At 35.5% G+C, this 17134-nt stretch overlaps 1 protein-coding gene across 1 annotated transcript in view; it reads right to left on the bottom strand.

The window, feature by feature from the left end:
* Positions 1-8847, bottom strand: part of LOC149788898 (plexin-B2-like) — a 53413-nt gene extending 44566 nt beyond the window's left edge. The window contains exons 1-2 of the mRNA XM_089973567.1: positions 8782-8847; positions 6487-6579 (exon numbers count right to left, since the gene is read on the bottom strand). Of these exons, the coding sequence (XP_089829693.1) occupies positions 6487-6579; positions 8782-8847 (159 nt within the window). The remainder of the gene's footprint in view (positions 1-6486; positions 6580-8781) is intronic.
* Positions 8848-17134: the final 8287 nt, after the last annotated feature.

Genomic DNA, 17134 nt, shown 5'->3' on the forward strand with positions numbered 1-17134 from the left:
ATTGTTTCTTGGTCGTCTTATATTATACTGATCGCTTTCAGGGTGATCGGAATTATCTTTTACAAACATCATCGTGGGACCTGCTGATCTTGTATAATCATCAGAGTATCTTGCCAACCCTATTATTGTTGTAGCAACGTCGACATCTTTCTGAATCGATTCAACATTTTTTCCATCAATCATATATATGGCGCTATCAAATAGTGCCATAATACCATTGTTGACAAAACCAACTTTTACTGCATCTGTGTATTCAGTATTATCCGATTTTATAATTTCACCTTCTACCTCAATAAAAGCCTCAGCGGGTAAAAAATATCTACTTGTGTCATGAACTTGTAGTTCAATTCTTCCATGTTGATCTGGTAATCGTGTATCATAGGAATAAAACTGATAATCACGTACCGATTCATCCTTACAGACAGGTGCTTCCATATCAAATGCTTCATTGGATACGTGCTTTAACATTTTATTATAATTATTTTCGTCTAACACCAGACTCATTGTGTTCGGGAAATTCCACTTCCTGATATTAAACTTGAAATATTATTCCTTGGTTCACCGAGCCCTTGATCTGCTAGTGCTGCTAGTCTCTGATGTGCAGCTTGATTTATTATTTTACTGACATCTGCGGGCATAATTTCAGTACTTGGTAATTTTACTGGTTGTGATTTTTGTCTTATTAATCGTGCTAGTCTATCCTTGAATGCCGAGAATGCCCTACCAGCAACATTGACAACTGCACCAGGAGTTTTTCACGAACAATATCAATAGCCTTCATTGATAATTGTTTTGCAATAGGCGCTGCTTTTGGGGCTGTCCTTGTAAATAATCCTCGTACAGCATCACCAAGTCCATCTCCGTAAAATACCTCGTAGACTGGTAATCGTGAGTTCACTACTCTGACAGGTACAGATTTACGATGATTATTGTGTACAATCATCTTATTTTATTTACCATTTATCTAACAACTAGTCACTGTAATCATCAACAAGTTCATCGATAAGTTCTCGGTAAACACCGATATCCATAATACCACCTTGAAATAATTGCCGACAAATATCAGTTGCTTCATTAATTATTTCTGGTGAGTTATTTCCGGCACATTTTCCCCCAATGAGAACTTCTAACCGTGACACTTCATTGATGATATTATCAGGACAAACATAATTATTTTCTCCTGATGTAGTCAGGAAACCACTTCCTACAGCGCTCGGAGGATCATCATCATCCTTTCCTGCTAACATCTCTTCCCTTTCTCTTTTAAACTCTTCAATTTTTTTCTTCATTTTAGTATGTTGTCGGGCGTATAATCGCTGCAGGGGTGAAGGCTTTTGTTGCGGTGAAGAAGATTGTTGTTGTTCTATCTGTTGCAGAGGTGGAGGAAGTTGATATTAAGGTTCCGGCTGTTGTTCTATTTGTTCCAGTCTCTCTCTATTAAGTCTTTTTATTTCTTTAACAAGTGCATTGTATCTATAATCATTATTTTTTACTTTATTTATATTGTAATATATACGATATACCCATCTAATAAAATCTTCGTTGTTTGTTTTTTCATAACCGGGTTTTAAAATATCAGATTTATTAAATATACTAAATAATATTTTTTCAGGTAATATTTCTTTTTTAGTATCTCTAATATCGTCGATAGACACTTCGTTAAATTTTGCAATCAATTTAACATTTCCTCTTCCTATTTTAGGTTTAGGTGCAAGTTCTTTTTTCACGTTGGCGACTTCAGTATGAAGTTTTCCAATACCTTCAAGTATTTCTTCACTGACAGGTGGAAGTTGAGCTGCAGCTATATTAGTTGGAAGATCTTTTAAAATCTTTTTTGTTTGTTTGGTTCTTCTTGCTATTTTTTCAGTTTGTTCTGCAGTTTGTTTTAATACTGGAAAAATACCCTTTTTCCTCTTCTAATCCTCCTCTTTAATATCTCCCCATATAGTTTTTTCAGCAGCCGCTGCAGCTTTTTCAGTAGCCGCTGCAACTTTCTCAGTAGCTGCAGTGACGGGTTTAAATAGTTTTTTAGTGTCTTCTTCGTACTCAACTTGTGCTTCCTGCTGTGCTTGTAGATTTTTTCTAAATGAATCTCTAACAGAAAGGAATTTCTTAATTGCTTCTAATCATTCTCAAGCTATTATTGCAGTATAAAATTCCGGATGTACCATTTTATTTTAACAATAATTTTTTTAATTAATAGCAGCAGAGAAGGCGCGACCTCATATATGTAAACAAAGTACATACTTTTTTCATATGATGTTTTGTTTTAAGCAAATTATATTTCAACCAAGTGGTCTGTTCGCATTCCCTGCTGCTTCTGGAAAATCCTGAGGTACTATCACATCCTAAAGAAGGCATCCCAGAGAAGACTGTCAGGATTATCCAGCACCTCAATAAAGACACAATTGGTCATCTCATACAAAACAAAGAATTATCTCCTTTCTCTGCTGACAATGGCATCAGGCAAGGATGCTTACTTTCACCGCTAGGGGTGATGAAGATGGCAGTGGACCAGCCATGGGGAATACAGAGGACCTTGACCAAAAAACTGGAAGATGTGGACTTTGCAGATGATATTTGACTGCTGTTACAATACTCCAACAAATGTGATTAAAGACAGCTTGCATAGGTGATGCTCTACAGTTTTGTATTTTGCATAGGGTTAGAATTTTAAAGAAAAAGTATTTCCCTGGCTTTCCTCATTGGTTATACTGGCTATTTCAAAAAGACCTTGTATATCTTAGGTATAGTTGAAAGAAAAACCTTTAATTTCCTTTATTTTGGTGTATGATTGATGGGTGTAATATGGGTTATTGAGTATACAGCTTGGCCTTACTTTAGTTGTGCACCTTTTAAAAAAGTGCTAGCTCCACTTGGTCATTTTCACTTCCTGAACATCATAGGTAAAATGTATAAAAAAGAGTCAATAACTTTTTTTTTACATTTAATGTATTTGGCAATTCATTGATTGCACTTTCAGAAGCTGCAATTGTCTAGTCTGGCAAAAATCATTTTTTCTATTTTTATAGCTGCTATGGATAGTGTACTTTAGACTAATTCAGGGTGATTTTATTTGCACAAGGGAGCAGTCATTTTAGTTAGCAGTGTGCTTAATCACATACAGTTTCTGAAAGTACATTATCCAAAGAAATGTCAGCCACATTAAAGTAACATAGAGGTATGCCAACATTCTCTCCACTGTGCATGTTTTAAATGCAAACAACTTCACCTTACATATGTCATTCTCTCAAAAGTACATAATTACTGGTGAGCGCCCCCATACCATACCCTGAACAACTGGTCTGGAAATCAATGCCAAAAAGAAAACAAAATCCCTGTGTGTCAATAAAAGCCAGGATGCACCTATTCTCTTAGAGGGACAAGCCAATGAGAATATTGATAAGTTCACATACCTTGGCAATACTGTGAACAATTCAGGAGAAACATAAAAATGTCATGGTCAGGATTGCCATGACAAGCCATGCCTTTGCTACTTAAAGGCACTTCTTGAGGAATGATGACATCCACATGAAAACAAAGCTAAGGCTGTTCAACTCCAACATCAAATCAGTGTTCATCTATGGGGCTGAGACCCAGAGATATACAAAGAACCTGGAACATAAGCTATAGGTCTTTGTCAATACTTGTCTCTGACAGATCATGCATATTATGTGCCCAGACTGAATACCAAGCCAGGACACAACAGAAACCCATATCTGACACCAATAAGGAACATAAGTGGAATTGGATTGGACATACCCTGCAGAACCCAACATCATTCACAATATCCTGGATTGGAACCATGAAGGCAAATGCAGAAGAGGATGACCAGTCATGACTTGGTGAAGAACCCTGGACAGTGAGCTTAACACCCTCATGTCCTAGAGGGAGGCAAAACAGTTAGCTTACGACTGACAAATGAGGAGCTGCACTGAAGGCACTATGGGAACAAAGAGTAATGATGATGATGATGATGATGATGATGTTGATGAAGATAATGTATACAATTGATCCTTTTTTTGTCAATAAATCTGAGCATGACTAGTTTTTCAAGCATTATTTAGAGGACAGAAATGATTTGTTAGAAAATCTCTGAGCCAGCCCTCACCCTCTCACATTTCTAAATTTAAACAGTGGGTATGTATTAATGTATGTAGTGTATATTTCTCTTAGAATGTATGAGAAAATGTCCTTCTTTGATTAAATGTACACCAAAAATTCTGCTGTTAAAAATAACACCTGAAAAGTGATCACAGGCATGGATATAATTTGCAAACCTAATCATCCTAGTGTTGTTGACTGACCACAGGATTACATTAATAACTGCATTTGGCAAGCACAGCAGAAAATAATCCTGATTTGCAAAATGATCAGCTCAATGATTATGTGCTGCAAGATTATAAGGTTTTTTTCATGTATCATATGAGATTGTGGGGGGCAAAACAGTACAGCAATAATATAAAGCACCCATCAAACTGCAGTCCGATGGAACAAAAAAAAACAACATTCAACACTTAATTTTACTCACCAACATGAAAACTCCATGATCTTTTGGTGTTGCAGTTATCTTCTGGTTATAGTATCAATTGCTGTACATTTATTGTAAATTGCTCGTAACAACATTTTCCAAACTAAGGGTGAAAATATTAATGAGAAAATCTTCTGAAAAATTAAAAATGGAACCTATTTGAGAGTGAGGCTGCTGCAGTAATTCATTGTGTCAAATAAGCTTATAAGTTGCATGGATATTTCATTTTCAGTATACCAGTCTCGTGACTGTCAACAAGGGAAACAACTGCCAGTACTATCCATTACCGAATCCATCTCTGTATCAGAAAAATACACATTTCTTCTTGTGAAGTGCTTTAATTATATGAATATTTTATTCTTTTATTTATCTGAAATTTAGTAGTTTACTCCATTATAGCAGAGTGATCCAACTACAGGCCCACAGGCCACATTTTACTGTGGGCTGCACTCATACAAAATGTCAGTTCTATAGTTATAATTACTTTAAATATATCATGTATGGCCCATGGACTTTACATTTTTGGTCCATATGGCCCACAGTGTTGAAGATGCTGGACCACCCTGCATTATAACATGTTGGCAGGACTGGATTGGTATCTCTCTCTCTCTTTCTCTCTCTCTCTCTCTCAAAGAAAACAACCATTATTCCAGGATATAAATTTTTGAAGTTTCTATTCAGTATGTAACATTAACAATAACAGGGATAGGCATAACATCCTTGAGAACAAGAAGAAATGAAAACTAGAAGATTAAGAATGAATCTGTATAAATAATTATAAATTATAAAACTAATATTTTAATCAATTATAATGCATAAAAATTAATAAGGAATAAATAGCGTTTACATTTAGTTGTCTATTATTATTATTATTATTAAAGGTTTTAAAATGGCCACATTTAATTAATTATCTAACAAAATGAAATTACTGGAAATTAAAAGACAATCTATGTTTCATGAAGGTATTCAGAATATGGTTTAAATTCCTTATTTCATACAAATATAGTGATTTTAACTACCAAACTCAATTTTGTCTGTGCTCCGGCTAGTCTAAGTGTTCTCCTGTTACATTTAAGTTGTAGATGATGCAAAATGTGCCTGGTGATAATTTACAAGAAACACATATTTGGTATTTATTGCTTTTTAGTTAAAAATTCAAGCTAAAGAGTAAATAACCGTATCTGCGATGTAGAAAGATTGATGATGCAACTGTACAGTATATTTAGGTTGGCCCAACTATGGGCATGGGGATTTCTCAAAGGATTGTACAATATCTTTCATAACTTGCCAAATGCCTTATTCATTTTCTTTTTAATTTACAACAAATTAATTTAAAATTTAAAAGAATATGTCAGTAAAAAGGGTGTGATGTCTAGCACTGGGGCATAATGGCACAGACATGTACCATCATGTCCCACCCAGTCACATTATCATGACACCAGGCTGACCAGTCCTAACTAACCTCTTAATGCTGAGTACCTAGTGCGGCAGCTGTTTGTACCTCTGTTATAAGTCATTGGTATGACTCAGCCAGGGTTCAAACCTGCAATCTTCCACAGCTGAGGTAGATGCTCTAACCACTAGGCTACCAGAGTGGTCCATCATATCCTAAGCTTGCAGCAACCTTTCTGCAAGGATGTATTTTGGTTTGTAAATTAGCTCTACTGCAAGCAATCACAATGTTTGGTAACTGTAGATGGTGGTGAATTAGAGTTATGGTTACTATATTTTCTATATTACATTAAGAAGTGGGCAAATCAAAGAGTTTGTTAAACAAGTGTATTTGAAAGTATTTTCTCAGTCATGTATCATAATTTAAATAATTTTCCAATTTAGATAAAAATGTGAATGTTCTGTGAAAGTGTATTATCATTGTCTTCCCAAACAACAAAAAAACACATACACACATCATCTGTCTTTATCTACCATTTTACCCATTTTGTTTTAGTACTTACATAGATTGGGCATGTCACCAGCATGTTTGTTCTGTCAATGCTAGCTGGAAGGTGTGCACTTTCATCTGCATTACATTTATAGTCTCCAACATCCTGGAAAAGAGTTTTAAAAAGGGGCCTTAAATACAATTTTGATTATTCAATTTAAACAAAACAAGAAAAGTACTACTTAAAACCATTTTCATATCTTAAATGAAACCCACCAGAACTACAATCTCTAATAATAATAATAATAACAGTAATAACAACCCTGGCTGAGTCTCTTGGGTAGGTCTCTGATGCTAAGAGTCTCTTGGGTAGGTCTCTGATGCTAAGGACTGTCAAGGGGACAAATATTAGCTGAGTATGTGCATTCATGTTTCGTGATAATAAGTATTACATAGATATAGGTCAATAGTGTCCTTGGGGAATAGACCTTTGGGGACAGGATAGATCCCAGGACAAAAGTCAGCTCTATGATATAAATTTGTCTTTTCATGCCCAGAAAGTATATACACCAACACCTCACTAACTCATGTCCCAGATAACTCATGACTTCACTTATAATGTGGGAACTGTTGTGGATTCCATTTTTACCAGAAAATACAAACAAAATTGCCCCCATCTGTTGAACATGAAGAAAATCATGACAAAAACTGGTAAATGTCCTGAGATATTGCTCATTTTGTCATCGAAAGCAGTGGTTAGTACCTGGAAATTTTAACTGGCATCATGAAATTCATATCTTTTAATAAGAAATTATATTTTATTTATTGTCCAAATAACATTCTCAGTACACTGTAAGTAACAATATTCTTTGAAATTTTGATTATGTTACTCATGCCTACTGGTGGCAACATTGTAATAAATAAATACCAGTTTAATACAATTTGTTATGTGAAATTCATGTGTAGCTCTATCTTTTAAATCGAGTTCAGTGTTCAGATCATAAATGTAATATGCCCTCTTGTATTTAAATATGATAAATATCAATCAACCATCACAACTATGTCCACCAGCATTTAGGCAAGAACCTAATGAAGTGAAGGCTGTGTTTTGATTGCAGACATATCTGTTTTGTTGGCACTAAATTAAATGCAGACCTGCTTCATATTATCATGTTAATATGTAGTTTTATGGGGTGGGTTAATGTAATTTTAGTTATGCAGTAATTTATGGCTATTGTTTAGCATTGGCACAAACAAAGAAACAGCTAAACAATAGCCATGGGTAAGCTATTGCTGCTATTAAAATGTAGATTGGGGGGGGGGGAAACTAATTTCAATTATGCAATACTTATCCATGGCTATCATTTAGCTTTTTCTTTTCCATGCCAAAGCTAAACATTACACATGGGTAAGCTATTACTGCTATTAAATATGTTTTTGTATCAAATCAGATAAAATAGGTGGAATGAAACAAAAGTTAAGACATGACAAATTCTACCTGCATAACAGCTAACAAACACAACTGTGTGTCAGTTAATCTCTTTTCAATTAAACAATCAAACTTTGTTATAATATTGTTATGTATGTAATATAATTAAACTACCTTCAATGGGGGCGTGAGTGGCCAAGTGGTCTAAAGCTCTTGCCATTAAAGATCACTGCCATCTCACATAGACATCTGCATGGGTTTGAGTCCCAGGCTTGGAAAATGTGTGTATGTGAGAAAACTTGACAGTAGTTTTCCATGGGTCAGTGGTTCTTACTGGGATTTTTCCAGATTCTTCATCCAACAGTTATACTGGCTACCATGCATAGACTATCATGCACTAAAAAATGGTGCTAAAACCAACCCAATAACAACAACAACAACAAACTACCTTCAATTAGCCTAGTCATTTGCAAATGTGATCAAAAATAGCAAGGTAATGAAGTGAAATGAGTACTTGGTTAATAAAAAGCTTTCTTTTACAGATGTAGTTCGTTATAAAAAGTGAGTTCAATAAATTAAAGTGAATGCAAAATTCCTTAATTAGCACTCAGATATTTCCTGAAGGATGAAAAGAAGATTTGCTAAAAATATCAATGAAATCAAAGAATCAATGTTCTACTAATAGTAAATTTTAAAAAATGAATCATGTTTTGTTGTGAATTAACAAAAAAATGCAGTGAATGAATACACAATGCTTCACAAACATGTGATGGTTATCGAAACTTACTGGAGTAATGTTATTAACAACCTCTCAGAACTTGAGTGTCTTGACCATATAGATAATTTACATATTAACATAGGAACAACTTCATTAGAAAAAAAAATCCTTTTATTGAAAAATAATTGCAACTTGATTCAGTCATTAAACAGACCCAATACCCAACCATCCAACATGCCCTGTGCCAGGTTTTCTCCAAGTCCAGTGTGGAGGGTTATAATCACCATCTTAACATTCTTTGAGGTCCCTCAGCACTCACACCTTCAATTATAGTGCACAAGTTATAAAGTGAAAGATGTACCAGTAGCAATTTCAAGGTAAGGATCTCAAAAATTACCAATTTATCAACCAGGGTCTAAGTAAAAATGAATAAATTACATCACCATCATGCAAAAATAAATGAAGACCAAATGAAAAGAAGGCAGAGTGGGTTGCTAGAAGGCAGCTACAATGACATCATAAAGAAAATAATTATTAAAAATAATGAAGCAATATCCCTAACTTCATATGAATGAATGAATCTTCAAGAGCTTGATAAGTTCTTTTTGACAAAATAATACACACAGAGATGCACGCTGATACAGCATCAGAGGTACCTCATGTCAGGGGGGCCCCAAGTGGCCGAGTGGTCTAAAGCGCTCACCGTTCCGGATCACTGTCATCTCACCTCTGCCTGCGTGGGTTCAAGTCTCAGGTCTGGCTAGTGTGGGTACATGGGAAAACCTGCCAGTAGCTTCTTGTGGGTCGGTGGCTTTTCCCTGAGTTTTCCAGGGTTCTTCCTCCACCAGTTATACTAGCTGCCATGTATAGACTATCTTGTGCTGAAAAATTGTATTAAACCCTAGACCAACAACAACAACAACAACCTCATATCAGGAAAACGTGACATTTTTTCCCTTATGGTGATTAAGCCAAATAGAAACATAAGGCTCTAATGGGTGAAAAAGTCCACCATGATTAATCTCAATGCAGAGTAATTGTGACTAGAGATTACAACATAACTTTTTGGCAGGAAAACCAGGCTGGTGTCAGACAATTACCAAACAACATATAAAATATTCCACCTGGGTTTTAATTAGTAAGAGATTAGTCTTTGAAGCCAAAGTAACTGATCTGTTTTGAATGATCAGGGTCCAAACCTATGGTTGCCCCAAAAGAGAACTTAAGGTATTGGACAGGTTGATACACAACCATTAATACTAGAAAATTCTTCAAAATGAAAGAGAAGAAAATCTGCAATGGCTGATCAAACCAATGTACTGCCTCCTGCAACAATTACAGAATTCTCTCTACTTGGCATCATCAACCATGGAAGTCAACTGCCTTCTAGCCTTTGCAGTGCAGTCTGAAACACTGCTTACAAACTGGTCTTGAATTGAGCCAGTCATGAAGGTGAAGAATATGAGCATTTCTCTGATGGAGAGAACCTATGTGCTGTGTCAATAGAATTCCTCTCCATCAGTAACTCCTTGGGGGTATCTACCAATAAAGCAGAGATCACTGAACCATGAACATTCCTGCCACATGGTGGGCAGGGAGGTACTATCAGGATAACCATAATGCATTAGTCCTGACTCTGCTAAGAAATTGAGAGATTTCTGAAAGGTGGGAAGAAGTAGACATACAGTTGATCTCACATGAGACTAAAGGTATCTCCTGCCCATGCACTTTGACTAGGAACAAGCAAGACAAAAAGTGGTGGCTTGTTGTTGAATCCCATTGCAAAATGACTTAGAACTAGCACATTAAAAATGTGGTAGCTTGTTGTTGAATCCCATTGCAAAATGACTTAGAACTAGCACGTTAAAAATGTGGCAGCTTGTTGTTGAATCCCATTGCAAAATGACTTAGAACTAGCACATTAAAAATGTGGTAGCTAATGTTGTTGAATCCCATTGCAAAAGTGTCTACCATTAGCTCTACAGTGGAAAATGACTCTAAGCTGCTGAAAGGCACAAAGACAATTATATGAGGGATACTCTTCCCAGCATCAGTAGGTGTCCACAGAATATTTCTCCCTGTTATGTGGTTAACTTTGAGTGTAATCCCCTCTAATACTTTCCATCTGAGAATGTTCCAGTCATCCAAGCATAGACAAGTGGCATGAATTCCTCTTTGACACTTTCCTTGACTGCCATAATTCTGCTTATGGGACTGATGCACCTTGTAGTGCTAGGAAAATGGACGACATTATTTGGTTGTTTATATGACACAAAGATTCCTGCCTTGATCAGATGCTGTGAAAGAGTAACCTCTATGACACATGGTTAAGTACCCCAGCAAAAATCTTAAGTGTTGGTATACAGGAAAGACTTTGGTGTGCATCAGAACTCTGTCAAAAGACCTATCCTGATTTAGTCACCAACAATATGGGGGACCCAAACACCCCCAAAGGCTGAGGAAGCTTCTCTTTTTGAGCAAGTTAAGATGGGCCTGAAACTGTAGTTACTAGTAAGAAATGGAGTTGTTGATTTCCGAGATCCTGAGAGGCCACAACAGAAATTAAGTTGTTGAACATCCAGTGGAGATACCCTCAATATGTAGTTTATGTATTCTGGCAAATCCTTTTAAGTATTTAAGCCAGCTTTCCAAAGGAGGTTGTGAGACTTCATTGAACGTGCCATCAACATCAACTGAGTGTCTTTTCCATGTGATAGCCTCCAAATGTCTCTGAAATGCAACTACAAGCAGAGACTCCTCCCACAAAGGAATAAAGGTGCCTGCTGCAAAGAGATACACATTTGAAGCTATGGTAACCAGGGCTCAAAACCAAAGCTCAATCACTTCAAGTGTCTTGACAGGAATATAGGTCAATGTGCCCGTCAATATCCCACCCTGACACACTCCTGATGAAGGATAGAAGGCTTGAGTGGCCAAGAAGGTAAATGCACCATTAAGTTAATCACTGTAATAATGGACAGGAAGATGGAAGAAGAAAGGAACTGACCAACCCCTCTGCTGTCTGGCTGCTATCTGACCCTGTGTTGAATTTTGCACTATGCCCTTTAGTATAGCTAAGTTTATTAGCAATAGAAGATCAAATTCTTCTGTGCCATCAAAGTAGAATGATCCCCTGTCTAAAGACCTGGAAGGCATTTGATGCAGATCCAGAGAAAGAATATAGTTAACTTTGTTTATTACACTATTAGGTCCATCTTGTTCACCTTTTATCTACAGACCAGCAGGATGGGTTGATGATGGGGGTACTAAAGGAGGAAAATAAACTGGTGCAAGCTCCTCAAAGTCATGGGAGATGTAACATTTCTCGTCCTGTTTCTGTTGAGGTGGTGAGGTTGGACTATGTGTCCTCCTCTATCCTTGGAAAAGGGAACAAGAGTGGTGGCACCACATATTTTTCTTTGATAATGGAACTGAAGAAGAAAACATGGATGGCCTACTGCCTGCCAATCTACCAACCAACATAACCATGATAAGCTCATGAATGGCACCAAGATCGGAAAATCAGACATGCCACATGTTCCATGCCCTGTTACCACTGAATCGGAACATATGGAACAAAGCTGTTGAACCAGCTCCTTTTCAGACTTTCTAACAATTAAAAAAAAGACCTTCATAGAAAGGATGTCTAAATTTTTCCATAAGTTAAACCAATTTTTCGTAGGGTTTATTCAAGTATTGTGTGCTGTTATTGTCAACTTGGAACACATGTTTGACACTTATAAGACTGGTCTGATGCAACGTAGGCAATATTATAGTCAATTAAAAAGTTTGCAAAGTAAACTTTAGCCCTACTGTTCTCCAGTTCTAAACCACATGATCAATGACTTGTTGCTAGATCTCACAACTCGATGTAATCTTTGTGGATTTTTTAAATTTACACGGCAGTGGCAATTATCTCACCTGCCATGAGAAACACTCAAATCTATACACAACATTATGTCCAACAAATGTACCTGTCGCCTTTCCCGCTTTTACATAAGAATGGTCAATTATCTGAATATTGGGTAATTTTTATACTTCTGTGCATATTGACAAGACTTTTTAAGTGGCTGATTGCCCCCTTAACCTTCATGTTTTTATCTGAAGGGCTATATTTCCAGATTTTGCAATGTGGTCTACATGAACAAGAGTGAATTAAACTATCTGGGGCAGATAAGGCTTGCTGAAATGATGACCTTAAACTATTGACGTAGACAACGGAGGCAAAAGTAGCAAAAAATAAAGTTGTTTGGTGAATTTTGGTTATGTAAATATCCTAACTTTACAATGGTCCAAAAGCTTGATCATGCAAGTGGTCTACATGAACAAGATTGAATTAAACTATCTGGGGTTCATCCTGTAAGGTAACCCGGGCAAAAAGAACTCCACCGAGTCTAAATTCTGGATCCAGAAAACACCCAGACAAGTCAAGATCTAGAATTTTTTATATATTTTTTGTCTCCATTCTCCATAGTTTCATGGTCATTTCAGTAAGCTTTATGACAAAATCATAAGGGTTGCCATGTCTGCCTTTCCCTAGATGAGGCAGGTGCTCTGTAGTCACAGCTGTGAAATTAATATGTTACCAGTTGCTTCATTCCCAACATCTCAATTGGACTGACAAACCCTCAAATTCTGGGGCTGGTAGGTCAGTGGTGTTAATCCTATGTTCAGTGTCTGGTAGACAAAGCCTGGTGGCAGGTGCCTAGTTATCTGCCAGGTGATCAGTAATAAATAACTAGTGATCACAGCCTAGTGCCCAGTGGGGTGAGTGGTAATAAATGCGAACTACGGGTAATATCAAGCAAACATCCAGGTGAGCTAAAATGATACAAATGACCAGTGAAGGTGCACCCCCAACAAACAACAATATTCTGAATGGTTGAAGTAACTAAGGCATCATAATGGGACTACCGGTATGTTTTTTTTTTGTTCTAGGCCTCCAATTACTAACTGGATGAACTTGACCTTGGAATGGTGACTAGCACTTGACAAAGACAAAACACATAATAATAACAGATAGTGGACTGCTGCTATTAAATCAGCTTTCAAATCATAAGACGCTTTTTCCTTTTCTTAAATGTGACAATTACTATAGTCATACTTGGATGAGTTATCTATGTCAAATATTATTTTAAAATGTAGTTTTATTTCATTCATTTGGGTTTATGACATTATTTTAATTCTTTAATTCAGTAGATGGCTTTTATTTTAGTAAAAGTACATGTACTGTATGTTGTGAAATTTCCATTCATAAATCAAAGCCAATTGCCAACGTCAGGTCAGCAACTATGTCAAAGTACATGAAGAATTAGTTTGAATGCAGGTCACGAAAACATGACATGATCCTAGAAGAGCATCTTTACTATAGATATATCATATGTGCTCCTAACTGTTGATTGGCTCAATAGTTAAAAAAGGGTCAGACCATGATTGTTAATATATTTGACAATAAAATGATTTAAGAGTTCAGGAATCTTTTCTAGTTACTGTATTCAGATTTGTTTATCTGAGATGCATAAGATAGCTATATAAGAAAATTAAAGCAAACTGTTATCATTCCTCAGTTATAATTAGCCTTTTAAGAGATGACAGGAATTGTAATTTATTTTTCATTTGTTTATTAAATTAAATTGCAGAGAGGAAATTTTAAAATTCTAAACACAGTACCTTGCTGGACTATTGTGAAATTATTGAAGGACTTGAATATTTAATAATAATGTTGGATTATGTGAAACAATCAAGGGCATTTATGATATTTTACTTTCATGGATTTAAAACTATAATTTTCATCAGTGCTAGCTCATAAGTACATTATAACTTTTATTTGGAATATCTATGGATCATTTCTGGATTAATGTGGAATTGAGAGAACATTTAGGATAATATTCTAGAAATTCATACACTGTAAGTTATTTTTAATTCTTCCACTTTTTAAGATTTTATATTTTATGGAAATAAATTTATATTTTGGAAAATTGATAGCTAGCTGGGTTTTACCTTGTCTTGTTACTTAGTTTAAGCCCCTAGATGTAACAACTTTATAGCCTCTCAATTCAGTAGATGAATGGAAGATCATGTTTTCCTACTGTCAGTATGCTCATTAATGAATGAAATTTGGTATGCATGCTTGCATCCACACATAAATTACTAGATTAGATTGTCATGCCATTACAGTAATTTTTGCATTTTTTCTACACCCTGGAATCTTTGAACTTTCTAAGTCTGCATTGAGGGCACACTTGTTTGACAACCACAAAACTAGTTTTTGTTTTTTACATTGCAAGAACTATGGTAGAAAACAACCACACAGCTGGAACTGTGGTCATAACATCTGGCACATAAACATCTACAGGCAACTTGCAACTTGTAAACTATCTGAAACTATCTTAAAAAGTCTCCTACCTTCCAGCTTGATAGGCTAATACAACATTGAAATGCTATGCATGGGCTAATACAACATTGAAATGCTATGCATGGGCTAATACAACATTGAAATGCTATGCATGGGCTAATACAACATTGAAATGCTATGCATGGGCTAATACAACACTGAAATGCTATGCATGGGCTAATACAACATTAAAATGCTATGCATACTTTTAACATTGCAGATATCAGTATTAAAACTATGTATGTCATATATATATATATATATATATATATATATATATATATATATATATATATATATATATATATATATATATATATATATATATATACAACTTAAATGTTCATATATTTTTTCACACACATGTTGTATCTATGTATAGACCTAGACCAATGAATTTGAAATAAAAATTCTATCATTGTCTCTTTAATACTTTATTAACATAAAGTTAACAAACCTACAGTTCATTTACTCACATAAACATTATTTCAATGCTTGTAAGACATGAAACTCTAATTGCATCCATCAAGTAACAATCTCTTGGCTGGGTTACTTGCATAAAATTGTGGTTTGTACATGTCACAAATTATGCACTCATTCATTTAACAAAACTTTTATATCTTTTCTCTAAAACTTCACTGTGGTATTTCTAAAACTGCTAAAGTGAAATTGAATAAAGAATATGTTACATTTTTGCAAGAGATAACACAGTGCAATAAAAAATAAACATACAGCAAAAAAAATGATACTTTATTATATACATAGTGTCCAATAAATAAATGAAATTACCTACAGTAATATTCAATCTGTAGTGAAAGAAATGCAATTAAAAAAGAGTAAATAATATGCCCATCTCATTACCTTTCATCATTAATGATCTTGACATTTGTAATATAGACTTTTCTACTTTGTTATAAACTTTCATGGATAAACTTTCATCAAAACTTGTGTAGAAGGTAAAATATGACAGCCTGGATAAGGAAGAAGGCCAGTGATATATCTGTTACAGTGTCCCTCACCATGAGGCAGGAAAAGTTATATTATACATTGATAGAGGTTACTAAACTATATTTTCCTTGCAGTGACTTTGACTTTGTGGCTGAGGGTATAGGTATAATATGTGACACATTACCTAGTCATAATATATAACTGCTTAAATGTTCAATACAATATTTTCAGTGGTTTCAAAGTCATGCTAAGGACAAGGATACAAGTTTGGGTTACATTCTCCCTTGCTGTGATCTTCACCTGGAAGCAGGGGGCACGGCTATTATATGGGACACACCATCTATACATGTAAACTGCAAATGTTTCATTAAAATATATCAGTGGTTCAAAACGTATACTCTAGAAAGGGACACAAATTACATAATAATATTTTCCCTTGCTGTGACCTTAATGATGAGGTTGAGCTTTTCTTGTTTTGTATTTAATGCCATTTTTCATAACATGACAGGCTACACATGGTGGCCAGTATAAATTGTGGAGGAAGAACCTGGCAAAAACCACTGACCAAGATACTAGCAAGATGTTTCACATACCCACATTCGCTGAGCCTGAGATTTAATACCATGTCAACAGAGGTGAGATGGCAGTGACTGGTGAAGGAGAGAGCATTAGACCACTCAGCCGCCTGGGACACATAGCTATACAATGCAGCACACTATATAAATGTGATATTTTACTAACCCTTTATTAAAATATCTAACGTGGTTTAAGAAGTTATAATCTGGATGATAATACAAGTCATGCTCATGTTTTCCATTGCTTTTACCCTGATGTTAAAGTTGGAGGCATGGCTATGGTAGGTTACACACCTCTATACATGATAAATAATGGGATAAAGCTTGCTCATTAAAATATTGTCAGTGATTCAAACAAGAGATTCCAGACAAGGATACAAGTCACAAACTTGCATTTTCCTTTGCTTGACCTTGACCTTAAGGCAGGCAACCTGAATCTGGTACATGGACACACACAATTGTCTAATCATAATATACACTTGGGCAACTTATCAAGAAAATCTCTTCAACTGTTAAAATGGTTTGACCAGGCAAGGAAATCTCAAAGGACAGACACACACAGATGGATGGGCAATTCCATAATGCACCTAACCCACAACAGTGGAATTTAGTTTAGTAACAGAAAGAAGCAAAAGCAATGATTTTATTAAAATCAAT

Source organism: Sinohyriopsis cumingii, chromosome 11, assembly GCF_028554795.1.
Source record: "Sinohyriopsis cumingii isolate HCF-2022 chromosome 11, ASM2855479v2, whole genome shotgun sequence".
NCBI lineage: Eukaryota > Metazoa > Mollusca > Bivalvia > Unionida > Unionidae > Sinohyriopsis > Sinohyriopsis cumingii.